The sequence below is a fragment of the Barbatula barbatula genome, assembly GCF_947034865.1.
Source record: "Barbatula barbatula genome assembly, chromosome: 21".
Lineage (NCBI taxonomy): Eukaryota > Metazoa > Chordata > Actinopteri > Cypriniformes > Nemacheilidae > Barbatula > Barbatula barbatula.
In genome coordinates this window covers 4,002,420-4,028,702 of record NC_136784.1, presented here as the reverse complement: position 1 = coordinate 4,028,702, position 26,283 = coordinate 4,002,420, and the positions used below count along the sequence as shown (strand labels likewise).

At 42.7% G+C, this 26,283-nt stretch overlaps 1 protein-coding gene across 2 annotated transcripts; it reads right to left on the bottom strand.

Moving 5' to 3' along the window:
• ash1l (ash1 (absent, small, or homeotic)-like) lies at positions 1 to 25,877 on the bottom strand. Of its 2 annotated transcripts, none has more exons than XM_079484552.1 (27): positions 25,723 to 25,877; positions 24,772 to 24,868; positions 19,933 to 20,715; positions 15,143 to 19,466; positions 12,828 to 13,566; positions 12,520 to 12,693; positions 11,323 to 11,417; positions 10,818 to 10,891; positions 10,614 to 10,659; positions 10,093 to 10,201; positions 9,799 to 10,005; positions 8,764 to 8,910; positions 7,306 to 7,414; positions 6,814 to 6,975; positions 6,649 to 6,719; positions 6,393 to 6,559; positions 6,154 to 6,306; positions 5,773 to 5,827; positions 5,462 to 5,594; positions 5,082 to 5,348; positions 4,797 to 4,883; positions 4,627 to 4,717; positions 4,376 to 4,514; positions 4,023 to 4,195; positions 3,781 to 3,947; positions 3,145 to 3,619; positions 1 to 2,443 (listed from the first exon to the last, which is right to left on the bottom strand). In XM_079484552.1, exons 3-27 carry the CDS (start codon positions 20,503 to 20,505, stop codon positions 2,352 to 2,354), a joined length of 8,829 nt encoding a protein of 2,942 aa, XP_079340678.1. In that variant the 5' UTR covers positions 20,506 to 20,715; positions 24,772 to 24,868; positions 25,723 to 25,877; the 3' UTR covers positions 1 to 2,351. The 2 variants fall into 2 exon arrangements, with proteins under 2 accessions (XP_079340678.1, XP_079340677.1); XM_079484551.1 differs by having other exon boundaries at positions 24,772 to 24,871; positions 25,723 to 25,874.
• Between the last annotated feature and the right edge of the window lie 406 nt (positions 25,878 to 26,283).

Here is a 26,283-nt window from a genome sequence, read left to right as displayed (position 1 = left end):
GCTACGCAATAGTTAAAATTCACTTTATTTGAAGATGTTTCGACTGCCCATACAATTAAAATACGATTTGTCTGTATAGCTGGAGTAATAATGGTTATGGTCAATGAACTGCATCACAGAATCTCTGCTAAATGTATGAGCAACAGGCAAGTATATTCACAATAATGTAGTGCTTTTTATTAAAAAACAAACAAACAAAACAAATAGAATATAAAACAAAACAAAAAAAGTAAAAACCAACAGCATTTTCATGACTTTATAATTACAAACTTTTGAACCAGAGTGGAAGAAGTTTCGACAAACTGTACACAACATCACAAAATGCCTGCCAGTCTGTCCATATACAATGCTTGCATCTTATTTTGTGATTGTCTAAAAATAACTAAACAAATCACACAAAAACACACAAATACAAGAAATACAAGCATTATATTTATGACCGCTATCACAAAAACAGAACAATCCTTTCTCATTCAAAGGAAAAAAATTAAAAAGGAGATTAAGAACATGATATCGGGTGGACAGCTTCTTTTTTTCTGTCACCTTCCAAAATATCAGTTTACATTTTTATGTTGGTTTGTTTTTTTAGTGTTCAACACTTTGCAGCAAAAAACGAGGAACAGTATATCTTTGTCTCCTCAAAAGTAATAATAATTATAATAATGTTAATATTATTCTTACAGTGACAGGTGCCAGGTAAGGGGGTCACTGGGATGTCCCCTTCAACAAAGTCCATCAGACGACATTCCTCTCTCTTGAAATGCACAAAATTCATGATTTCCTTTTGTGTCAGAAATTTGTTTTGATTATTAATCAATATATCTGCCACATTCTCGCCCGCTTCTGAAGTTACTTGTGACAGTTCTGTCAATACAAATCATGTAATAATCGTAAGAATGTTAATAATAATAATAACAATAATAATACATATAGGGTCGAATCCTGTACAATACAATACACAAAATCCATTATCAAGATATTGCTTTTGGAGACATCTCTCACATTTTCCCATCTGTATATATACATAGCTTGGCACTATACAAATTTCTTATCTTTCAATGTCAGTTTGTTTTGTTTTCTTTTTTGAAGGGGTGCGTTAAGGGTGTGGAAATACTCATCTCTCATATCGGATGCATAAAGGGCAAAACTCTCATTACAATTTTATAAACATTCTCCATGGCAACCTGAAAAGCCTTTAAAAAAAGAAAAACGAAAACAACATCAAAACCTCGAGCCCCCCGACCTGTTCCTACCCCGTACAAGCCACAAAAATATGACATCACATGATACAACAAAATCTTGTGATCGTGAATCTACCGGTTTATTAACTGCTGTCAAGCCCTTAAGTTGTTTCCTCTTTCATATTTATTTAACCAGAATGGGCTCACACGCACACACATGCACGCTCACAAACACCACACATAATCTCACACGCCACCATAAACAAGCGCTCAAGACCATGGCATTCTATAAGGCGTTATATAAAGCCAGCGTGCCTCCACTGCTAAATTCTTTTATTTGAGCTGGTGTATTAAATACTTTTTAAAAAGGGGCGAGGCTGGCAGCCACTCTAACCAATCACAATGCCCACAATAACAGAAGCGAAACATTCCATCCTCGAGCTCACGAACATGGATCCCCCGTCGTGCTCCGTTCCTAACGTACTTACAGTAAAACAAAAACAGAAGGTAATATACTGGTTTTGCTTTATCGTACAGCATTGATCAATACTGCGTAAATGTTGTTAGTGTTTGTCTAATCCGTACATCTCCAGGAGCGAATGATGTCCGTGTTGTTAAAAGTGCAGTTAGCCAACGTTCCCTCTCTCCTCTCAGTCTCAGTCTCCAGGCAGTGTGTGTGTGCGCTACACTGCACCTCCTATGTTGCTCCTATTTCAGTTTATTTCCTCGCTTTTTCTAGGTTGAACTTCAGTCTTTCCCGCTATGGGCCACAAGGGGGCGACGGACTCCCATTTTCCACCCTCAGCCAAATTTGACCCTTAAAGGCCAAATATAGTACCACACGCTTCTTTAAAAAATAGACTTTCGGGGATTCTTAGTCTTAGAACTTATGTTGAAAGTTCATCTGCGACAATTCAATATTTTTATACTTCCTATGTCTGACACTTGCAGTGTACTTCTGTTGCACATCAAGGTGATATCTCTCATGCGTGTCCGCAGTGCATGAGCCTAGGGCTGGTCTGAAGGACTTAAATAGATATGGGAGAATTTGTGCCCTTGATGTCGCAACCCTCAACCGTATCCCCCTCTTTGGGGTGTTTTGCATCTTTGCACCTTCATCCTCTTCTTTATCTTTTCTGCACATGTGCAAAGCAGAAAATGCTGTCTGCATTACTTCCTGCAAAAAAACTCGCTCAAACCAAGCGTCCGTCTGCGGAGGCGACGACCAGAGCCTTCCTCGAGAAGATACGTCACATCTATGGCTGCAGGAGAGATGGAAATAAAGAAATTAATTCATTTCTATGCCATGGGTGAGAGCGGGTGGCATTCCCAATGGCTGTAGATGGGAGAAGGCAATTGCCAATTAATAATAAGTATAAAAGAAATTACAAATAATTTTGTATTATAATAACAGCCTACGAACATTAAGTTCATAAATAAGATATAAACGTATATATTATTAATAAAATATTTCCATTTACTTAAAAAATAGCCAATAAACAATGAAAGAATAAACAAATTGAAGAATAATTTATTTGATCAACAAATTATTTTGTTAAATAATTTTTAATAATTTCAAAAATAGTCTACGAATAATAAGTTAATAAATTAAAGAAATAATACATTTAATTATAAGTATTTTTTTATGTTTTATATAATAAGTTAATAAATACATCATTTTGTCAAACATTTTTGATTTAACAAAAAATAGCCCTTAATAAATAAATAAAATAAATAATACATTTTATATTTTTACATATTTCATAAAGTTACTAACTTTCACATATTGCTGAATGACAAACACAAACTTTTTACAAATCTATTCTTGCAAACTACTGAACTATGATAACCTGATGTTTACAGATATCCACTTCTTACAAAACTATATCTGTTTTACATTAGATGTTAAATAAACACTGTGGACTCATTACTTTCAACACCACTTTCATTCTTTGGCTCTTACCATTCTTGCTGGGCGCTCGGTGCAGCAGGTCGAGCAGAATCTTGTTCAGTCGCACTCTCTGCGCTTCCCTTCTTCCCAAAACAGATGGATGAAGAGGTGAAGAGGAGAGCGAGGAACAAGACGGGCCGTCCAACATGTCTTGCCCTCCTCCTCTCTCCCGGGAGCCCTCGTCCATCTCTCTCCTCTCCTCACCCTCCTCCTCTACCTCTGCATCTTCGGTTTCCCCGCCCGTCCTCCTTTCCTGCGAGGTGGACACCTGTGTGATGGCCGTGCTGGTGTCCTCCTGGTTGGTGTCCATGTCTTCCTCTACTCTTTCTCTGTCCTCGTCACCGTCCCTCGAGCAGGCAACAGAGAGGCGGTCAGATGACGCGCCGGGTGAGGGGTCTTCATCACAGGCGGATGCACCTTTGGGTCGCTCACTCTTCCAGGCAGAGCGCCCGCCGTTCCGTTTGTAGTTGTCTGGCACATAATGAGGCTAAAAAGTGAGAATTGAAACACATTATACACTGTTAGTTGGTGACATACTGTGGCTCAGAATCTTTAACCACTTCGCTTTTAGCTCATTTATAGTGAAGCACTGGAAAGGCCTGGATTAAAATACACTGGGTTTCAAAAGTATAATCCTCCAGCACTCACTGAGAAGTCTCTCTTGGGTGCGAGTCTCTTGGAAAAGTGGTTGAAGGCGTAGGTCTTGGTGCACACTGGGTAACGGTTGCGGTGGATCTTGTAAAACAGATGTGCTGATTTATCCAGTCGGTAGTCGCAGATGTAAACATCTTGTTCCTTTACACCTTTCGGCCGACCTAAATTAAACAGAGAATGTGTTAGTAAGCACGTATTTGCCAGACACATTTATATAAAGTTAGAGATTTGATCACCCTTGCAGTAGGTATACAAGTCCAATACACAGCACGTTCCCACCACAGCCTCCAGCGGTATGATCTCATAAAGCGGCACACGGAACAATTCGTTGTGATAGAAATGGCGAGAAGGGGAGTGATGCGTCTCATGGGGACGGAAGTAGTGATGACCAAAGGCAAACCGTTCACCTCTATAATAAAATATATTAAAAAAAGAGTGTGTCAGAGCGCTGCAGGATTTCACCCGATACCAAAGAGCTGATACACAGGACACATTTATACTGAAGTTATACTGACAGCTCACTAAGCATTGAGGTCAGCATTTTGTATGTAAGTGAGGATGTTGATTGTTTATAAGAAATAGATCCTACTTTTCATTTTTCCAGAGTTTCTCAATACGGAAGATGTCGAGTTTGTCTCTGTTTATGTGAGACAGGAGACGATACGACTGCCTCACCGGCTGGCCTTCTGGTGTTCTTCTGCTGTCCCTCATGAGGTACACACAGTCACCTGCAACAGACGATAAACAAACAAAAATAAACGTACAGATAACACAGACATCTTGACGTCTAAAAACAACATCATTTATCACATTTTGTATTCACTAGAAACGCAAACACACCCTGATGTAAAAGCAACTCATCCCGGAGGAGACATATATAGTAGATGGATCCTGATTGGGCGTAGCTGGGCTGGGGGACCATCGGGACCTCCTGTTGAATCATGACAGGAAACGCATTGGAACAAAAGTAAAGAGGGTGAAGGGATTACACAGACTTAAAGGTATCATACCCTGTCCGCCGGGCGAGGGTCACACTGCTCACAGAGATAATGCTCCACCTCGGCCTCCACACGCATACAATCACAATGTTGCCACACCTTAAACAAAGACACAGCAAACAAAAACAAAGTCACATTTACAAAGGTTACAAAAACAGCCTTTAAAACAGCATTCTATTTTAAGTCCATGTGTAACATTTAAATGAGTTTGTTGACACATCCTATTGAAACAAGAAGGTCGCTATGCAGCCTTCTGCAAAAGCGCCCAATCGTAATTTATATTAACAGTCCACTCACCATGCATTTCTCACACTGGATCATGAGCCCCTCATCTTTGTACATGCCACAGATACAACGGATAACGTCGTCGTCTTTGTCGTGGCTGCCCCCTCCGTCATGGTGCTGGGCGTGGTCTCTCTCCAGCGAATCAGAGCTGTCGGCCTCGCTGGCGGTCTCACCTACAATCTCGTCGATCTGTACGGCGGCCTCGTGACGCGCACCATAATACGCTTTCCGTAACCGGCATACATCGCGACCGGTTGCCGACTTCCGGCCGTAATATTTCTGTACAGACAGAAATGAGTTTAACAATTTTGTCAGAGATGCTTAATACTTCTATCCAAAACACTAGCTAATAACTTCAATTTCAGACTTAAAAATGGCATAACAGGACTAACCTCAGCATTGCGAAACACTTTGAGCATATCTGTGTCAAAGGCCTCGACGGTTTTGTAGTGTCCGGTGAGAATCTGCTTCTCTATGGTACTGAGATCTAATGGATCTGTGACCTTCTCGTAATACTGCGTGTTTCTGGAGATACACAAGAACACAACAATAGGTTATTGTAAAATGAATGCGTTGTCATGATGGATTAAGAGTTGTAAGACCCTTGATTATCTAAGCATTTGCAAATCTTAAAGGGCAGATGTTGTTTACGGTTTACTTATTTAGCAAATCGTCTGAAATAAATACAGAACTTTGCACTCACCTCTTTCGAGAAGGCAGGTTAAGCAGCGGAGCAGCGAGAGTCTGACCGGATGAATCTTGAAAAATCAAAGTCAACTCAGCGTTATCAAATGTTCAACTAAGTTGAAATCCTTTTTGCAGATTTGAACAAATTTATCTTAATTATTTTAAATATTAAAAGGTTTTTGTTTATTTATCCAAAAGATAAATAAAGTTAACATCTCACTACATGTATGATATATTGCCGCTGTCGTTCCTAAACCTCGGATGACCAATTCGCTGTATCTCAGAAAATACTGACCAATAGTAATGATTCACGGAGATACGAGGGTTCAGAATGACAAAGGCGCTATTTCTTTTCTTAACACCTTATATATTGCTTAAATACAGGGTCTGTGCTCACCCTTGTAGCTCATGATCATGTCACAGATTTCTTTAAATATGTGCGCCAGACGTGCCGTGCGCGTGACTTCTGTGTTCTCCTCGGCAGCCGCGAGCCTGCGTGTGCGCACGGAGCGCGAGGTCTGCAGCGCCGAGAACTGTGTCAAAAATACATCTGGAAAAACAAGACGTGCGATGTTAATCATACCATCAAACTGAAGAAATGACATCTCGACTGAAGAGAAACACATGGCCACACACCTGATTTGATGTTGCCGTCATCCCGGATGACTCCTCCCCAGCGTGTGTAGAGAGACAGACCGTTGTTATCCCTTTCTCGCTCTCCCTCTCTTTTCAGAAGCTCCTGCTTCTCGCGCATCTTCTCCCAGTTTCGCAGTAGGAACACTCGATGTTTTAGGACGAAGTTCCTGTATTAAGCCGAAAAAAGACGAGTGGATGACTGGTAAGTTATGAGTAAATGAGGAATATTTCTGGGGAATAAAAACATGCATCCCACCTCTCTCTGTTTGACATAGGCTTCATTAAAAGGTGCTGATAAAACTTGCTGCTGTCACTGGACTCTTCCTCCTAAGAGGGTCAAACAAAATGCAATATTTGTTCTTGTCAGGGGGACTATTAAACTATAATGGCACAAACCGCACATGCGCTGTTTCTATCATACCCGTTTTTTCAGTGAGTGTTTGGATTTGCGTTTCTCTTTCAGTCTCCCCAACCTCTTGGCTCCACCCGCTGCACCACCTCCTTTCCCGGGCAGCCCATTGATTCGTTGGCTCTTGCCGCCAATGATGCCTCTGCAACCCTCTGAGCCGCACATGCAGGCTTGCTGCATAGCAACAAGAGCAGAGAAGAATTATCATTTGGCAAGAAACAGAAAAATGGTCAAGCAAACACACTCAGATAAACAAACAGATGTTTGTGTTAAAGATGCAGAACAGGGATTTTATAAATAGGGGTTGGCGAACACAATGTCATGAATTCATGCTTAAACTGCTATCCAATAATCTCATAGTGTAAACAGATTAGTGACGTGCCTCATCTGACTCAACAAACACCGGACGCTCTAAAACACAGCTGTGTGCACACGTGCAAGCTTCAGACGGGCATGTTCCTGACGCGCCGGACACAAGTGGCTGATGTAACGCTGCCAACATACCTGTTCTTCAGTGTTGAAAGAGTGGAAGTTGTAGTCATATGTCAGCTCTGTTCCACTAGTGATGTCTTTCAGAGCAAACAGACCGACACGATACACTCCATTAACAGACCTTAGAGAGAGACATAGAGATTGCTTCAACGTTGACCTATTGGCAAACATATAAAATCGCTGTAACACGAATCCTCTCTGTCTTTGCTTTAATAAACTGTGTCATTGAGTTAAAAGTCTAGACCGAAGCGGACTGAATATGAAACAGCCACAGTGAGTCCTACACTTATGCAGTTTGAGGCACATATTTTGGCACAGATGTGGGTGCATATGTGTGCGCTCTAAAAGCTAACCACCGGGCGGCACAGCTGTGTCCTCCACCCTCAAACACACGCATAATAGGCATTATGTGGTAAGATGGATAATCTAGCACCGGGCAGCCAAAATGTCGCGCGTGTGTGTGTGTAGAAGAAAAAAGTCGTCAGAGATGGAAGAGATGACAATATTTCTAGGTAATTGTGAATTATCAAACAGATGTTGGTCACTGACCTACATCTCGAGATCACAACCTCTCTCTGAACACGTGAACGTTTACATTCCTGCTAATTAAACCAATTCAGTACGGAGCTTTTGTTTCAATGTTGTTTGTAGAACGAAAGAATGAAAATTCTGTCATCACTTATTCACCCTCGGGTTGTTCCAAGTCTGTTTAAACGTCTTTGTTCTGATGAACACAGAGAAAGATATTTGGAAGAATGCTTGGAATCAAATAGTCGACCACCATAGTAGGAAAACTAGTCTCTGTTGGCTTTCATACATTCCTCAAAATTGGTCAATTTATAAAGCAATTCTTCCTACTATGGTAGTCAATGGTTGCCAAGAACTGTTTGGTTACAAGCATTCTTCCTAATATTTTCTCTGTGTGACTTAGAACAAAGACAATTACTTAGTTTTGTAACAACTCGAGGGTGAGTAAATGACTTTCATTGTTGGGTGAACTGTTCATCTAATAATTCAAAGCGGCTTGTGGCTTAGACCAGGGACCCGGTTGCATAAACTGCTAAAACTAGTCTTAGTCATCTCATTTTCTTCCTTCAAGATTCTTTAAATCAGTTACATGAAAAGGTAGATTGGGCTTATTAAAATATGAAAAGTAAGACTGTTTAGTACAAACTAATTGCTAGTCAGTGAGAATAGGTGTTTTGGTGGAGCAAGCTGGCCAGTCAACTAAAAAAAAACAACATCCCCTAACATCTAAAACAAAATGTGTGTTGGTCTTTTCAGTATGGTTTTGAAGCACGGTCTGATGTTCATAAAACAAAGTCATTGCTTACTCCGTGTTTGTGGTTTTCCACATCCCTGCTGACTCACCGTTAAAAATGACCATTCTGTAGATGATCTCATCGCTAACTGATGGGGTTTTATTGGCTCGCATGGTAAATGACTCATCGTTGGTCGGATTTCACTCACCATTTCTGCATCTCACAGTTGGGCTCGCAGCTGTGGTTGACGAAACGGGCCTCGTTGCCCATGCGGTAGCTGTCGATCACCATACCGCTGTCCAGATTCAGACAGTAGTGACCACTGTGGGAGAAGTACTGCTCCATCATACGGCTCCTAAACACCAATTCAAAGAACAATCGAACATTTAATACAAATAGGTTTGTTTGGAAAAGGCTCTGAAATGCTTTAATTATTTTAGCTTCACAGACTCTTACTTTGAAACTTGTGAAAGTGATAGATCACCCAAAAATGAAAATCCTGTCATCATTTACTAACCCAAACCTGTATGACTTTCTTCCACAAAAAATATATTTTGAAGAAAGTTGGTATCGAACAGGACTGGGCCCCATTTACTTCTATTGTGTGGACCCAAAACCAATGCAAGTGAATGATGGCCAGTTACCAACATTCTTCAAAATATCTTCTTTTGTGCTCTATGGAAGAAACAAAGTCATACAGGTTTAAAATGAAAAGAGGGTAGTTAATGATGACAGTATTTTGGGGTGAACTATCTCTTTAATGTCAAAACTATTTAAAGGGATAGTTCACCCAAAAATTCTCTCATCATTTACACACCTTCGAGTTGTTCCACATCTTTATTAAATGTATTTGTTCTGATGAACACAGAGAAAGACATTTGGAAGAAGGCTTATAACAAGACAGATTTTGCCCCTCATGGACTACCATAGTAGGAAAAATACAATGGTAGTCAAAAGTGTCCCACACCTGTTTGCTCTCCTACATTCTTTGTAATGTCTTCTTTTGTGTTCAACAGAACAAAAATAAATACCTTTTTCCTACTACGGGAGTCAATGGGGGTAAAATCTGTTTGGTTATAAGCATTCTTACAAAAATCTGTCTCCACATTCATCTTAACAAAAATAAATGTATACAGATTTGGAACAACTTGGAGGTGAGTAAATGATGACAGAAATTTCATTTTAGGCTGAAGTTTCCCTTTAAAGACACTGGTAAAGACTATCAGACTATATTGATGCTAACCTGAACTCATGTTCACTGACCACCTCTCCCAGGTACTCGATAATGAACTGGCCGGCACGGAGCGTTTCCTTGGTGCGGATGCCCCAACCCTTCCCCTCGGCCCGGAAGCGCTCGAGACACTGCACCCACTCGTGCTTCTGGATGTGCTGGTTATCACACTGTTCATTACAAGGACACGTGCTCTGAGAACACTCGGCAAAGATCATCCTGATGGAAAGAAGCACACGAGAAACTCAAAGGATCTTCAAGTCTACAGTATTTGGGCCATGTTAATGTTTTAAATCACACTGTTACCTGTTTAGACAATCTTCCTGACATCCCTTCTCACAGTGATCTTCAGGTCGTCTGCAGTTACAGGTGGTGGCTTCGTAGCCAGAGAGAGGCTTAACGTCTACATAGACATCTAAAGGGAAAACATATGAATGGGTTACTTCTCAAAGAAATCCTTTCTGACAAGCTATTAAAATGCTAAAATATAACTTAAAGGCATAATTCACCCACAAATGTTAATTCTGTCATTGTTTACATGGCCTCTTGTCATTTTAAACCTGTATGACTTTCTTCTGCAGAACACAAAAAGGAGATTTTGCCGAATGTTACCGATCCGAACAACAGCGGTTTCCTTTACCTTTTATTGTATGGACACAAAACCAATGCGAGTCAATGGGTACCACCGTTGTTCGGTTACCAACAATCTGCTTCAAAATATATTTTGCGTTCTGAAGAAGTCATACAGCTTTGAAGTGACAAGAAGGTGAGTAAACGATGAAAGACTCATATAGGGTAATGATGAAGAATATTAAAGATATCCTTACTGGATCTGATCTTCTTGTACAGAGGAACATCAGGCCGCTTGTGGAGCTAAAAAGAACAAGAAAATGTTTTTGAGCAGGAAGATAATGCATTTTCCACACTGTTCGTGGTGTCAGAACCATAGAAAAGAACTGTCGCCAGGTTACCACAGTATAATAAGAAATGCAGCTGTTAAGTAACGGTGAGATGTGGTTCTAAGGAGCTACCTGATCATGTTTCCAAAGCCACAGGATGTCATAAGGCAGCTGGAAATCGATGCGTTTCTGTCTCAAGTATTTCCCTGAACAAACACGCAAGACAAATCGCAGTTATTAATACAATCTCTTTGTCCTTAAACTCCAGGCAGCACAGTTCCAGCTTGAATCGAGTAATCACATCATAACTCATAAACCATAACTGATCAGCATGATAGCCCATGAGGCCATAGATAATCAACTGGTTAAGATGACAAGTCGTACACAGACACAAATCCATTTATATTTTAGGAATTTGGCAGACGATTTTATCCAAAATAACTTACAGTGCATTTTACATTTGATCAGTATGTCCTTCCTGGAAATCAAACCCATGATACAATGCTCTAGCAATTGAGCTACAAAAACATAAATTCAATTCTTAAAAAAAGTCAGAACACTGAGAGTTAAATCCAACTGTTAACCAAGTGTTGCATGATTCTGTAATGCTGAGGTCAAGAATAAGAGACAGACTCACCAACATGAATGGGAGCTGGAAGAAGACCGTACTCATGTTCACCTGGAGTATACTCCAACTTCTCTTTCTTCAGCTGTAGCAGCTGACTGCGAGGACTGATAAGTGAATTTGATATTAATGTTCTTAAATGCATTATATTACGATGTATAGTATCAGTATACAGTATTTAGTTAAGCCAATGAGCTTTACTAGCTCATGGGAATACCTGTTAATTCTGATTTTTGTTAATAAAGGTAAATTAAATGGATAGTTCACCCACAAATTAAAATTCTGTCACGAATCACGTAAGTTGTTTCAAATCTGTGTACATTTCTTTGCTTGGTTGAACCCAAAGGAAGACATTTGGAAGAATGTTAACAACTGAGATTTCTGGGGCACCATTGACTAACATGGTAAAAAAATTATTATATTTTTCTGTTAAACACAAAACAGTTCTGGGACACCTTTAACAACCATTTTAACGGTAGTCAATGGCACACTAGAAATGTCTAATGCCATCATTCTTCCAAATATCTGTCTTTGTGTTCAACAGAACAAAGACATTTATAAAGATTTGGAACAGCCTGAGGTTGAGTAATTCATGACAAAATTCTCATTTTTTTGGGTGAACTTTCCCTTTAAATTTGGTTTATTGAACCTTGGTATCCGTATTCTGTTGCTATTTAAAAAAACAATAAGCACTCGAGCCTGTGCATTATAATAAAGCTATATATATCATGGCAACTTATATGTGCTAAAATAATAATAATGCATTATATTTATAGCCACTTTTACACATCATTTACATACCCTCACGTTATTTCAAACCTGTATGACTTTCTTTAATCTGCAGAACACAAAAGAAGATATTTTGAAGAACGCTTTCAGACAAACAAGGCTGGACACCATTGACTTCCATTGTATACAAAATTGCATTTCTCAAAATATCTTCTTTGGGTTCCACAGATGAAAGAGTCATGAACAGGTTTTGAATGAAATGAGGGTGAATAAAGAAAAACAGAATTTTACATTTTTAGGTGAACTATCCCTTTAATAAGTCATAACAATACAAGACAACAATATAATACAGTTCATACAAATAACAACATAAATTCAACATTACTGAAATAATCAGAAATGAAGACAAATCACATAAACACACACATTGCACATGGTTTATGGTTTTAGTTGAATAGTATTTTTTTCGGATCTGCTTACTCATCTGTCTTGTACACATCAGAGTACAGTCCTGCCTTCTGGAACTTCTTTTTGGGTGGCCTAGCAGGTCTCTTCTCCCGTTGGCTGGTCACTGGTGTGTTGCGGGCTTGTTCCACTATAGTGGGACCAGGTTGTTCTGGGGTGGGTTGGTCATCAGGTTTTCCCTCTAGTGCACTGCAAAATGTGAGACAAAAAATCAAAAGTTTGCTCTATTGAAAATTCTTAAATTATATTGTCATTATTTTATCATATACAGGTTTTGAATGAAGTACGGGTGATTAAACAACGACAGAATTTTTATTAATTACCTGCGAAAACAATGCACTTCCTCCTGTGTCAACCATCCCCTCTGTCCTTCTGTCCTAGGTTTGGGTACCGTTTCTTCCTCTCTAGCCTCCCTGGGCCGTTCTTCCTCCTCTTCCTCTCTTTCCTCCTCTGCCTCCTCTTCTTCCTCGTCACCTCCGTCAGGCTCCCGCTCCCAGTACTTCCGCTTCCGTCCCTTTCTGTGCTGACTCTGCACGACTGACTCGATAACGTCGAGCACGGGGTCTCCCTCCCAGATCATGCCTCCTCTGTCGGGTCTTCGATCAGGTGCCGGGTTGTTCTCTGGTTCGGACGCCTGGGTTGGCGGCGATGGTGGAGGCGAGGGCAGCGGGTACTTTCGCGGACGTCCCGGGCCCCGTTTTTTCACCACGTTGTTTCCTGTGCGCGCCTGCCTCTGAAGCTTTTTAGCACGAAGGATCTTGTTGACATGGTGAAGGTTGTTTTTGGGAGGGGGTTGGGCTAATCGGTGGGAATGGTGGGAAGGGGAGGAGTCCAGACAACACGAAGGCTGGGAGGAACACGTGGAGGGACTAGCCTGGCGGCTAGAGGGGCGGTGAGCAGCCCCGCTACCAGACTGTTCAAGAGTGCCGTGAGAAAGGCAAGAAGAAGAGTGAGAGAGAGATAGAGGAGGGTGGTGGTGATGGTGGTGCCTGTGGTGGGGACCCTCGGGACCTTCAGGGACACTGGATTGGCCGCTTCGGTTTTGTGAGCCAGATGCATTTCCTACAAGAGAAAAGCGCAAAGAAGCTTATAAACTTTTTATACTTTATATATACTTTTGCTTCATAATGCCCAATAAGCAAAGTTTTTATATAATATTTAAAGTTGTTTAGTATTATTATATTATTACATTTATGTTGTTTTATGTTAATTCTACGAATCCAAAATAAAGTAACATACTAAAGTCAATCTTTTTTAAATCTATTGAGATCAACTCTAGGTCAAGTGTTCTGTGTGGAGAGCTATTTTTTGTGGTGTATTTATTTGCTACCCGAGTAGCATTGCATAATGGTCGCTTGTGAGGTTCCGTAACAATACAACACTGTCTGAAAACTTCCAATTAGAATAAATTACAATAACAAGATTGTCTTAAAAAGAAACCTATTAGAATAAATTACAGGATCTTGGATACAACTGACCCAACATGACAGAAAACAAGAAACTCTTTCTTTGAGTCTTTAACGGGATAGTTCACCCTTATGTAATTTCAAACCTGTATGACTTCTTTCTTCTGCAGAACACAAAATAAAATATTTTGTAGAATGTTGTTAACCGCCCCCCATTCACTTGGATTGGTTAAAATAGATGTGAATGGGAGGCTGTGCTGCTCTGTTACCAACATTTTTCAAAATATCTTCTTTTGTGCTCTGCAGAAAACCAGTGTTTGTGTGCGCAGAAGCCCATTAACTCACTATCACGCGTTATCCCCTTAATTAACTTTCTCTCATTTTCAACTCAGTCTAGTAGTCAGATTTCAGATTTAACATTTTGCGTTATGTCTTTCCCTGCCTACATTTCAAGTCAAGCAAACTACCAACTACATGTTCAGTCCAATTTATCTACGATCTCTCAATCTTTTTCACTGCCTGCGAGTGCGATTCTTGTTTTTAACATCGTCTTTTACTTCCATCCCTTAATCCTCCTTTCACTCTTTCTCATCAGTTTCTCTCTATCGCTTTTGCCGCTACAGTGAATTAATGTTGCAGTCAGTGACCGCTGGATGACCCCATGTCCTGAGCTCTAATCCTAGATTACATACTACACTTTGCCATATCACTAGGGACCCTCTATGCACAAATACAATGACTTAGAAATTTAAAGCAAATGTAAATAAAGCAGAAACATTTAAAAAAAAAATAATGCTATTTACCTTGGGAAGCAGTAGTAATCATTTAATGAAAAACACAGCAGATATTACATATTAAAGTCCCATCTTCAACAAATCTTGTATCAACCACTTCTTAAACCAGCTGTGCAAAGAAGCACAGACAAGAAGCTCTGGACGCTAATCATAAATTTGTGTAATGCACCGAAGCAAGTAACGGCCAATAAAGTTTCAGTACAGAATTATGAAGGACGCTAAGGTAGAGCTATATTTGGAGAATGACTTCACCTCACTGCATTAACTCTGCAACCTACACAATGTCAAATTAAATCTGGGTCACCTCAGGATGTTCAAGCACAGATTTGCATTTACCCTCTTTAGAACCTTTTTGGGAACAGAGCATGCTTATGACTAACAACGACTTCATTACAATACAATACAATGAGGTTTATTGGTTCATAAGATCTCACTTACCCAGCTCTCTCCTCTCTGCAGATGTGGAACGATCCCTGCTCATGGTCCGGTCCAACCGCGAAAGGCTGGAGCTCTCTGAAGCTCCCCCTTTTTTGCTGTGACTCCCTCTGAGGGCGTTCCGAGATAGTGCAGATGCGAACAGGTTGGTGTGGTGGCTGCTCTCCACCTCCTTGATAGGACTAGTAGGATCTTCCTCATCACTCTCTGAGCACTCCGCGTTGTTTTGTGCATGTCCTTCAGAGAACGGACCAGATCCGGAAACGGACTGGTTTCTGGAGAGTTTGGAGTAATCGGTACTTTCGGTACTTCCCATCCTGAACCAGGAGTCTACCGGGTGATGTCCCCGATTCCCACTGGCCAAAGAAAGCCGTGAAGGCCCTAGACATGACATTGAGGCCTCTTTCCGCTTATACCTTTCTGCAGAAGATGAGGAGGAGGAGGAAGGGGAGTTGGCAGATGCTGTTTGTTTGTTAGCACTGGAATCGGCTGAGCCATCTCTACCAAACCGGCATCGTTGAAGAGACTCTACACTCCCTCGTTCACCCCGACCTGCACCTAAGCCTTCACCTCCTCCACTTCTACCAACAACACCACCATCATCACCCTCCTCTTCTCCACAGCGATCACGGTGCTTATGCCTATGCTTATGTTTGTGGTGCCAGCCAAATGAGAGCTCAGACGACATGGCGGGATAGAGAACTGAAGAGCGACCTCCACCCAAGTACTCCTGCCTGAGTAGCTTATGTTTCTTCTTGTGAAATTTGGAAGGGTTAAGGAGAAGGTGAGATGGGTGATGATGGACATAAGTAGGGGGCGGAGGTGGAGCAAAGGAAGGGGGGTGCACATGGTGTGACGGACCTGAGTGGGAAGCCTGATGGTGGGGGTAAAGGGCACTTGCTGGAGTATAACCACGATAGTAGCCAAGTCCCAGGGGGGCAGACGAGTATGGGACACCATAGGAGGGGTGATAGAAACCTCCACTTGAGAGCGGAAAGCCTAACCCAGGTACAAAAGGTACCTCTGACATGGATTCTCTGAGCTTGGGTGGCCGCCCTCTTTTCTTTTTAAGGTCAGGCTTACGGACATAATGAAGGGAATCGCATGGGTAGGCTGGATGAGGGGAGTAATACCCGCTAAAATTGATTCTGAAGATGGTGGGCAAGAGGTCTCTATGTAAATAGTGATGGGGTGGGGGATTGGTTCCACCCCCAAGTGTGCTACTGGCTCTGGCACCACCCAACCCAGACCCACGACCAGGGCCTGCACCCAGACCCAAGCTGCTACCTAAACGAAGTGCAGGTGTGCGGTGAGCGATTCGAACATCACTGAGGCGCACGCAGATCTCATCCAAATCAGCCAAGAAGTCTGGGTCCTGCCGCCGCGAACGCAGCTGCAGGTATTTCTTCTTACGCTTGCGTTTTTGCCTTTTAAGTTTGTCATAGCTAGGGCAGCTGTGTGCACGACGTTTGCACTTATGTTTGTGCTTCTCTTTATGTCCAACCAATGAAGAAGATGGAGTGGCTGGGTGGGGTCTTCTTGTGTCGGGTGATGCTCTTGCTCCAAGTGGGGAGGGTGTGGGTGAAGGACGATCTAAAAGAACTGAAGATGAGTGCCTCTTTCTACCTCTGGAGGAGAGTCCCATTCCTACTCCCAAGGCTGAACCCATAACACCGGGCATTAGGAGCCCGCTTGCCATACCCTGTGGGACTCCAACACCGGCTAAACCACTGGCACTACCTGCCTTTTCTCCACGGTCAGAGGTGCTGTTGTTGTCAGTTCCAATCCCACTGTCACTGGGTACCGTCTCTTCACTGTGTGATTCACTGACTGGGGAAGGTGTAGCTTCCTTGAGCTCACTAAGAGGAGCAGGAGAGGTGGGCAATAGTGGCCTTGGGGGAGAAAACTTGCGATAATGGTAGTGCTGTCGGTAGTGGTGGTGGTGATGGTGGTAGCCACGGCACGATGACTTCTTTTGAGATGGATGTGCTGTGGATGATGTGGGGCTTGCCATAGTACGAGCAGAGGGGGCTGAAAACGTTGGTGGGGGAAATGAGAATGTGTGGTGGCCCTGATGGGAATGGCTGCAGTGTGGGTGGGAGGAAAAGTGCACCGAACCAGGCTCAACAAAGCTAGCATCACTAATGGGACTTTGCCCCCCACTTGACTGTGAGAGCGATGAAGAGGGGAACACCTCAGATTGGGGAAATGGGTGTTGCTGGTTTTGTAAGGCCTGTGACTGGTGAAGATGGTGCGGGGAGGATGTGTTTGGGGACAAGAAAGGTTCTGGCGGAGGTGTAGGGGCACCTATGGAGCAATTAGCTGATGGTTTTGGTTTACGACCCCTCCTTTTACCCATATATATCGTTCCCTTTTTGCTAACATTGATCTGAGGCCCCAATTTGCCCCCAAACGTAGCAGCAAGTGATGAAAGAGACTGTGTTGTATTAGCCACAGGCCCTGGCCCTCCACTGCTTTTGGGGCTATCCTGCTCAGTAGGTCCTGAGCCGAGTAATATTTGGTTGAGGAGCCTCTTACGTTTCACTGTCTTCATTTTATTGATTTTGCCTATGATGGTCTTCATTATGAGCTGCCCATTGCCTTTGTTACGAAAAGCTTTATCACCCGCTGAAGCGTCCCCTGACTCAGGAGCGAGTGTTGGTGGCTGGGTTTCTTGGGGAAGGGTTGGAGGCAAGCGTTTGGGTCTACCTCGTTTTCTAGGCATGGGTTTAGGTGGATTTAAATCCACTTCAGGGTGCAAAACAGGGGGGTCCTGCTCTTCTTTAGACTTAAGTATTGAGTACACTTTTGAGGGTGGCAGTTTGTTTGGGGGGCGGCCACGAGCAGGGGCATCCAACCGAGGCATTTTGGACTTGGGACGTCCCCTTTTCTTGGGTGGGTGTTCAAAAAGTTGCGAAACTACAGGGGGAATACGATTGGAATTGGGAGGCCGCCCCACGGGCCGTCGAATAGGGGATGAGGGGACAAAGCCTGAGGGCATTGGTGTGTTGGGGTTCTGGTGAATAAGAGCATCTTCTTGTAACGGTCTCTGTGCGCGATTGACCACTTTAGTCCACCGTGGTCGTCTCCCCCGCCGCTTCTTAAGGGGTTTAGAATCCTGCTCCGCTGGTGATTCAGGAGATACGTCATCTGTGTCATCACCTAGTGGTGGTGGGCTCCTGCTGGCACCAGAAGTGTAAGAAGGTGAAATAGTGCATTTGGTGGACTCAGCAGGACTTTGTACCCCACTAACGCGACTTTCCTGATTGGGACTACGTTTGACGGGACTTGAGCTCTTCCCCCTCTCACCTCGAGGAGCAGAGAGGGAACACCTTTCTTTAGCTTCCTGTTTCCCTGGCATGGCTGGAGTGGAGCCCCTACTTAAATCTCTGAGACTGTCTGTGTCTTTATCTTTGTCACGCTCTTTGTCTTTCTCTGTAAACTCCTCAGTCTGAGAGGGGCTTTGTTTTGACCGTGGCGTAAGGGAGCTGGCTGAGTTAATGTGAGAGCTTGTGTTTCCTATCCTCTCTAAGAAAGAGGATGAAGCGGAAGGTGAAGAGAGAGAAGCAGTGGAGGAAGAATGAGGTGGGCAATGCCCAAGACGAGACTGTGATTTCATACCGTTGATGGTACTGTTGTCAGTGCTATCATTTGTTGTTGTTAAGCGGTTACTGTGAGACAGTGCAGTACTAGTGGTGGTTGTTGTGCTGCTGTTGCTATTTGTGATTCCTTTTGCAAGTCCATCTGATTCCTCTTTTCTAGAGGTCCCAGATAATTTCTCCAGGATACTGTCTTTGTTTTTGGACCCATATGGGCGACCTGGGGGCCGTGAAACAGGCAGCGGTGGAGAAAGATGCCCTGCCCTGGAATAGGTGTTCCTATTGGCCATAGCCCGTTCAGGGCGCTGAAGATTAGAAATCAAGGGTGGCGAACTACTGGGTGGTGGAGCTGGTGACACCTTCCGGACTTTCGGTTTAGGGCACTTTGAAGGCGGACATGTAGCAATGAGCTGAGCAAGTTTCTCTGTGACGGTAGGGGCACCCCAGACTGGCACTCCTTTTTCTTGCTCCTTTTGTCCATCCGCATAAATGTATTGCGTTTTTAAGATCCCATCTATTTTGGTGTCCTGCTGGGACTGTGTGGCTGGGGACATTGTTGTTGGTGATGTGACAGTGGCAGGGTTGGTTTGTGGAAGGTGGCTTTTCTTTCCAGAGGAGTGCGATTTGCTTTCTGTTATGGGGCGATGAAGGTTAAGGGGTCTCTCTGAAGAGGCGACAGATTTTACATCAGCCTTTCCCTCAGACTTACAGGCAAGTTTTGGAGGACCCTAAAAAACGGGAGAAAACATGCACATGAGACAAAATATAACGAATAACTGCACACTCTGTGTCACAAAATAAAAAAAAGCTTAAATCGTGACCATTCGTAAACAATAAATATAATGAAATTAATAACTTGAAACTACTTATAACAAATTTCTAATAAATTAGCAATTAATTTCAAGTGTATGAGAGAGCAGGCAAATGCAGAGAGTGAGAAAGAAAATGTAGGAGGGTCGTGACTACGTTTTTTTATCGGATGAATACACAATAAGCCTTCGGAAAAAAGAAAGTGGATAGGGACGTTTGAGAAACTGTCTATCCCTTTTAGTCATGTTAAAATTGGTTTGGTGCTTTTAAACTGATACTAGAACAGAATGCCTGTTATTTAAAGTTTCTAATATTTGACATATTTGTTGATCTTAAATATTTAGAAAATTATGCACATGCCCGACATTATGCACATACGCATACCTTTTTTGATGGAGCACTTCCATTTACAGGAGTGACCGGGCTGGAGGAAACGGGAGGTGGAAGAGAAGGTAAGGGGGATATAGCGGCTGCGCCAGATGGTGGAGGTGCTCCTCGGTTCACAGTGGGGCTTTTCTCTACTTCTTTTCCACGAGATGGGCTAGAAGTGTGTCCACTTCCGTCAATGGCTCCAGCCGCTCGATTAACACGCCCTCCACCTCTGCCTCCACTATGCCTTACTGTAGCTCGGAAAGCAGGCCGACAAACATAGTTCTCCAGGATCTTAGGAGGCTTCTTCATGCGTTTGGCCTGAAGGCCTATCTTGAGTTTGACGTTGCCCTCAGAAAAACTGGTTTCTTTGACTGAGAAGTGTGAGGACTGCTGCTGCGGGTCAGTGGTCCCACTCTCCGGACCACAAGGTTCAGTCTGCACCCCATCTCTTGGTTTCTCCCGTTTCTTTTTCTCCTCTTCATCGTCTCTCTTTCCTCCTACTCCCTCTTTGTCACGTTCTGCTGGTGGGGCATTTGCAGGGAGGGGGGGAGGCGTGGAGGACCCCCCCTGCGTCCTCTGATCCATTGGTGATGTTGGGAACAAGGGGGGCTTGAGAGGGACAGGATGTTCTCAGGTATAGTTGAATATAGGATTGTGGTGTAGATGTCAGGTTGAAATTGCAATAAAAGGGGAAGGGGAGGGGGAGGGGGATCTAGCAGAGGTTGGAAAGAAATCCTTGAATCCCTATGTTGAAACAGCGTCGCTTCCCAAGTGCCCAGCCCTCTCACCTTCAAACTGTGGAGATGAAGACAGGGAAGGGGGGTGTTAAGACCAACAGACAAATGAGCTACACGTCTGGGACAGCCTTAACCTTTAATTTAATTATTAACACAGAATGGCTTTGCAAACATGGACACCACAACAAATACATCTGATGCAAGAAGGTTAGACCCTTCCATGTATCGTAGAATCCGTAAAATATAACAGAACATTTAAACTATTAAATATGAATGAATCTGTCAGGTATTAACTAGTCACAAGAAACAAGAAGAAGATTCGAAGTGCCACCATATTTGAATTACAGACTGTGCTGATCTGTAAGTTACGATGAACAAGCATTGAATAGACAATGAAAAAGCACTAAATATGCTAAAAATGTTAATGTTTTGTTTTCACAAATGTGTTGCTAGCTTCAGAAAACATTATACACATTAACTTAATGTTGAAACCTGTTTAAAAGTGATAACAGCTGCATTTTAAATCAATATAATGCTATAAGCTTATGTAATATGTGTCCAGATAAAACACAACTGCTATTTTGATGTTTTTGTCAATTTTACAAATAAGATTAAAACAAAAGAATAACATTCTTTGTAATAATTTAAACAATCTTTAAACATGGAATACACAAAATGTATCATTATTATTTTAGTCGTTCACTGTTGACCTTAAATGTCATTCAGTTCACGAAAGATCAAGACATCAACGAGACGCACAAAATCAACGTTTTATTTTGTGATTTTGGAATGACTTGGATTATAAAAAGAAAATAGAAGATTTATTTTGGTGTGAACTCCTAAATATTCAGACAGCCATCAAAATCCAGGCTAGACTTTCACGAAAAGCTTCTTGCAGCCAAACTGTGTGGAGAACAGTTTTGGTTATTGGAAACTCTAAGCATCAAACAAGCAAAATAACAATCCTTTTTACAACGCTTGTAATTAATAAGGTGGCTTTCTTACTAAACTGACTTGAATAATAAAAGACAAGAGAATATAAACTTCTCTGGTATTCCTACAAAACCTACTGGGGTTGAGACGAGTAACCTTATGCCCCTACACACCTCCAAAACAAAAGGCCGTGGGAGTAATTTAGTACCACGCAAACCACAGGTGCTTTCTGAGGGTCAGGTCATTGAGAAGCAAGTTAGAGCAGTGACCTCGCCATAAAGGGCCCTCTGGGAGACAGAGGATCCAGTCACCTTTTCAAGCCCTTTATAACTGCCAGTCAGACAAACGCAGACCGCCAGCCAGTGAATGAGTGACTGAAAAAAGAGGAGGGGCAGTTTCTCCATGCCCCACCAAGAGCAGAAGTTTAAAGATTATACAAGTCTATTAGGAACGCCTAGGTCATCAGAATGCTACACGGAACGGTTACGGCTGTTTAAGTCTCGGCACGAGGACAAAGCTCTGAGTGCCATTTTACAGAGTGTTGTTTCATTAGCGGTGGTCTTTTATATCGCATGTCGTTTTGTGTGAAATCACCACAACTATAAACTGCGCTCCAGAACTTGGAGTCCTGCCTTTCTTCCCCCCCCCCTAGTCTCACTTCTCCGTGTTTACTACAATTACTCACCCCATTTCTTTTAAACACGCCCTCACTCTCCCATCTACTGAATACATTTTCGCACGGCGCAATCCAAAAATCACACCTCTCTCGTTCTGCCCGACATACCCTTTCACCCCGTTCTATCGCTCTCTTCTTCCTCACACTCATCCACTTTCTCCGTAACACTCACTTGGAAATCTAGCCGTACAGCGGTCAAACTAGAGTCGTTGTGTTCCTGCTAATCGAAAACACATTTTCCCCGGCTCTCCCTCCCTCCTACGTTTTCCTCATCCGTCACTCCCTTCGTGACAATCATTACCCTATTTCCTCAGCGTTGTAGGTCGTACTCCGCTTCTTGTTACTCTGTTATTCGCTCGCCCATCCCTCCTCTCTTTGAGGAGAAGATGCCAAAAATAAATGGTACCTTGTATTGTAAAATGGCTGCGGGAAAAGTCTTGGGGGAAGTGGGACACGAATCAATACAAATGGGCGTTCATGTGCAAATACACTAACATATCCACATGTATGCATTTGGCAGATTTACATTTTATCAGTACAGGTTCTTCCTGTGAAGTGAAATCCATAACACGTCTATTTCAGTTAAGCTAGTGGAACAAAATAAAGTTAAACTATTTATTCAAAACTTTGCATATGTAATTCTTCTTTAAGTTACATCACTTTTCTAAGTGCATGAGCAAAGAGTGGCTGAATGTCAAAGTTATTCCTGCTCCTTGTAACATTAAAGTGAATCAATGTTACACTGTCAACAATCCAAAGATACCCTGCAGTTTAGGCATCTCTTTCTTCTACTTCCACGCTCTTTCAGCACCTGTCACTCCCAACCGTCTAATCGCTGTTTGCTCTGGCAGCCAAAAAATATAATATACTAAACCGGTGTATTTACACAGCCTTTCTGCTGCAATAAAATTAGGAACCCTTTACAACGTGCACTCAAAGCCACAACCTCCAGCGAACCAAAACTCACAGCAGGACACATTGAGAGATTTACCGAATTGGATTTATTAGACAAATAATTACATTTAATTGAAAAGACAAAAAGACAAATTCCTGCTCTTCCACTTTAGGTTGAGGATCACTTAACTATTATTGGTATCACTTTACAACAGTGTTGTATTTGTTATCATTAATCCATAGCACAACCTCACAACTCTTCAATCAACTCTGTCTATGTCCATTCCAGCATGTTCCAAAACATTTTACAATCAAGTTAACGGTTATTAGTTAATGCATTACGAACAAACACGAACAACTGTTTTGCCATAAACAAACCTTAATAAACGCGGAAAAACTACACACATTGTTAGTTCATGTTAGCTTATGCATTAAGCAATGTTAAAGTAAAAGTAAAGTGTGACACTTATGTAAACTCAGCATTTGAAATACAAGATTAATTTCTTCGTACCCTAACGAAAATAAATGGTCCATTACTGACACTTAAAAATGTATGAAGGTCACTGCGTTGGAAACAAAGTATCAAACCAGCTGGCTTTACATTATGTTAGACTCAAAGCTATTTTTGGAAGCGCTTTTGACAAACTGGTCCCAATGTGATTTTTAGTGGGGTATATTAAGTCAGTTCCACTAAACCTCACACGTGCCCAAGAAGAGGAAGCGCGGGTGCACTTTATCCCAACTATTTTCAAATAATATAGACAACCACTGCAAGAAAGCGATTCAATAGATTTCAAATGAATTCCACTTTTGATATTGAATAATTCGTTAAAAATTGACGAACACACGAAGTGTTGTTAACTGTATGCTTGCCATGTATCCATTCATCCTCCATTGATTCGTTTATCTACTACAACACACTGCTCGCAACTTCGCATCCGACACAAGGACCACAGATCGGAACTAAAACGATTGAGAGATCCTCTATTAATCTACACTCAGATTTCAAGTTAAAAGCGTCTTAGCTCATTCTTTGAAAACCACAAACTAAATGCCGCCTGAAATCAAGACAAGACAATCCAGTCGACCGCGCTCGGTCAGCGGGAAGCGTCTGTTCTTCAATGACAGCCGAGTCAGAGGTCAAAGGTGACTCAAAGGCTTCAGACAGCTCTTCCTCGTAGTTCGCTACTGTCTGCGGAGTTCACACGTTAAACAACCGATGCCACGCATCGACTCCAACAGGGAAATATTTGCAAGCAAAGGCCCGCGCAATTTACACGTGCAATGAACCCTTTCAAGCGAGTGAGGTTAAGTGAGGATGGATCGGCCGCCGGAGTCAAATGTAAGCGATTTTAGAGTGACGTGGGTATGACATGACCTCTCTAAAAAAGCAATAACATTATTCTTAAAATCATCTAACATCACAGCTTCAGCCCACAAACAAAGTGCACGTACTATGCGATTGCAGGTGCGTTGATCTTTTAAAAACGCATTTGCTTCATCTATTTTGGCTGACGATGTCGTAATAACAAAGCCGTTCTCCAAACAGTTGCAAACAAACCAGTCGCTGTCATTTGCGGTCTAAATATAGAATACAATCAAGTTGCTCACCTTGATAACGATCCAGAACTGCGCTCACATCCTTTGGGATCAAAATCCTCCCCTCGTGCGTAACAGCATGGTCTCCTGGATATTTATCTTGAAATTGCTTCTGTGCCAAAAACAAGCAAAAAGGAAAAATCTGGTCAGATTGATCGCGGAACAGTCCGCGGTGTATAATGCATGACAAAGCCTGACAAATATCCATCGAGTCAGTAGCTCGAGCCACCCTTCAGAAATATGCCGTAATGTTATTTATCTGCACGGGGCGCACTAGTCACGGTTTGTGATCGTAATCTAGTTACCATAGCTCGTTAGCAAAGAGCAAATCACAACCTCAACCTAAATCATAACATCGTGCAACCATACGTGCGAAAGGCTCGTCGAAATAACACAAAACTAGCAAGTTGTTGGACTATGGCTGTCCAAGGGATGTCAAAACGACTTTGCGATTTTGAAAGACACATGTCTGTGACCAAGGTAAGTTGGCTAGAACCACACGTATACAACGTCAACGGCCATTCAATTCACGTCTCCGTGTTTACCACCCCCAAAGAACCCAATTCATAATAATAATTCGTACCACCAAAACGAACGAAACGTCCGATGTGTCCTGACAGGCACGTTTGCTGGTACGGCCAGCTAACCCCCGCGATCCGTCCACACGACTAGCAACGTTAAACGTAACGAAGCAGCCGCTGCCCGTGTGGATCCGCTAAGCAAAGTGGTGCCCTCACATACGGACCGTCAATATAAATATAACAACAACGTAAAAACATCATCAGAACGACCAAAAGCAGCGCAATTAAAAATCTAACGATCTCCGGGATAAGCCCTGCACGGGTTATTAAAAACACGAACTGTCAACAAAATGGCGGCCGCTGCGTTGAATCAACAGAGGACCCGAAATGGATCTCAAAATGTATTCGCCCTCTTCCTCGTCCTCCCTACGGCACTCGTTACCCGTGATATTCCGCTTTGTCGCCCGAATCCCTCTCCGAGTCCGCGTTAGTTGAGCTCAGATGGGTCGGAATGGGCCTCTCTGGTTAATCGGGCCTCCATGTCTGCTAAGCCCGTATCGTTTCTGTCAGTACAACACGGGCATTCTCACAGTCAGAGCGGGAGGGGAGGGAGCGAGCGAGCGCCGCGGAGAGCGGAGGGAAGGAGGGGGGACAGGGGGAGAAGGGAGGGGGAGAGAGGGCAGTTGTTCCAACACTTTCTCCTTGCCTCGTATTACGGGCCATACAAATAAACGACACGCATTTAAATAAAATATAAAATGGGTTTTGTCACATACATCGCATTTGTAGCGCATGTGGTGTTGTATCGCGTAAGAACGTTTGTTTTTTGAAACGCACATTTCTCACTCTTTCGGGGAGGAGGGGGTCGTGTTGTCGTACGCTCGTGGCAGTGTTTACCCACAATGAAATATCGGCACTCCCGTGGGAATCGTAGCCGTGAGGCGGGTTGTGTAACTGTACAAGTGGGCAGAGTCCAATCGTTACGAGAGAAGCGACGACACCC

Excerpts from the sequence above, each read along its gene's own strand:
- ash1l (XM_079484552.1), bottom strand. The coding sequence starts at position 20,505 with ATGGATCAGAGGACGCAGGGGGGGTCCTCCACGCCTCCCCCCCTCCCT. Across the intron at positions 6,307-6,392 it reads TGACGGCAACATCAAATCAG|ATGTATTTTTGACACAGTTC; the intron begins GTGTGTGGCCAT and ends TTGTTTTTCCAG. Across the intron at positions 3,948-4,022 it reads CTTGTATACCTACTGCAAGG|GTCGGCCGAAAGGTGTAAAG; the intron begins GTGATCAAATCT and ends TGTTTAATTTAG.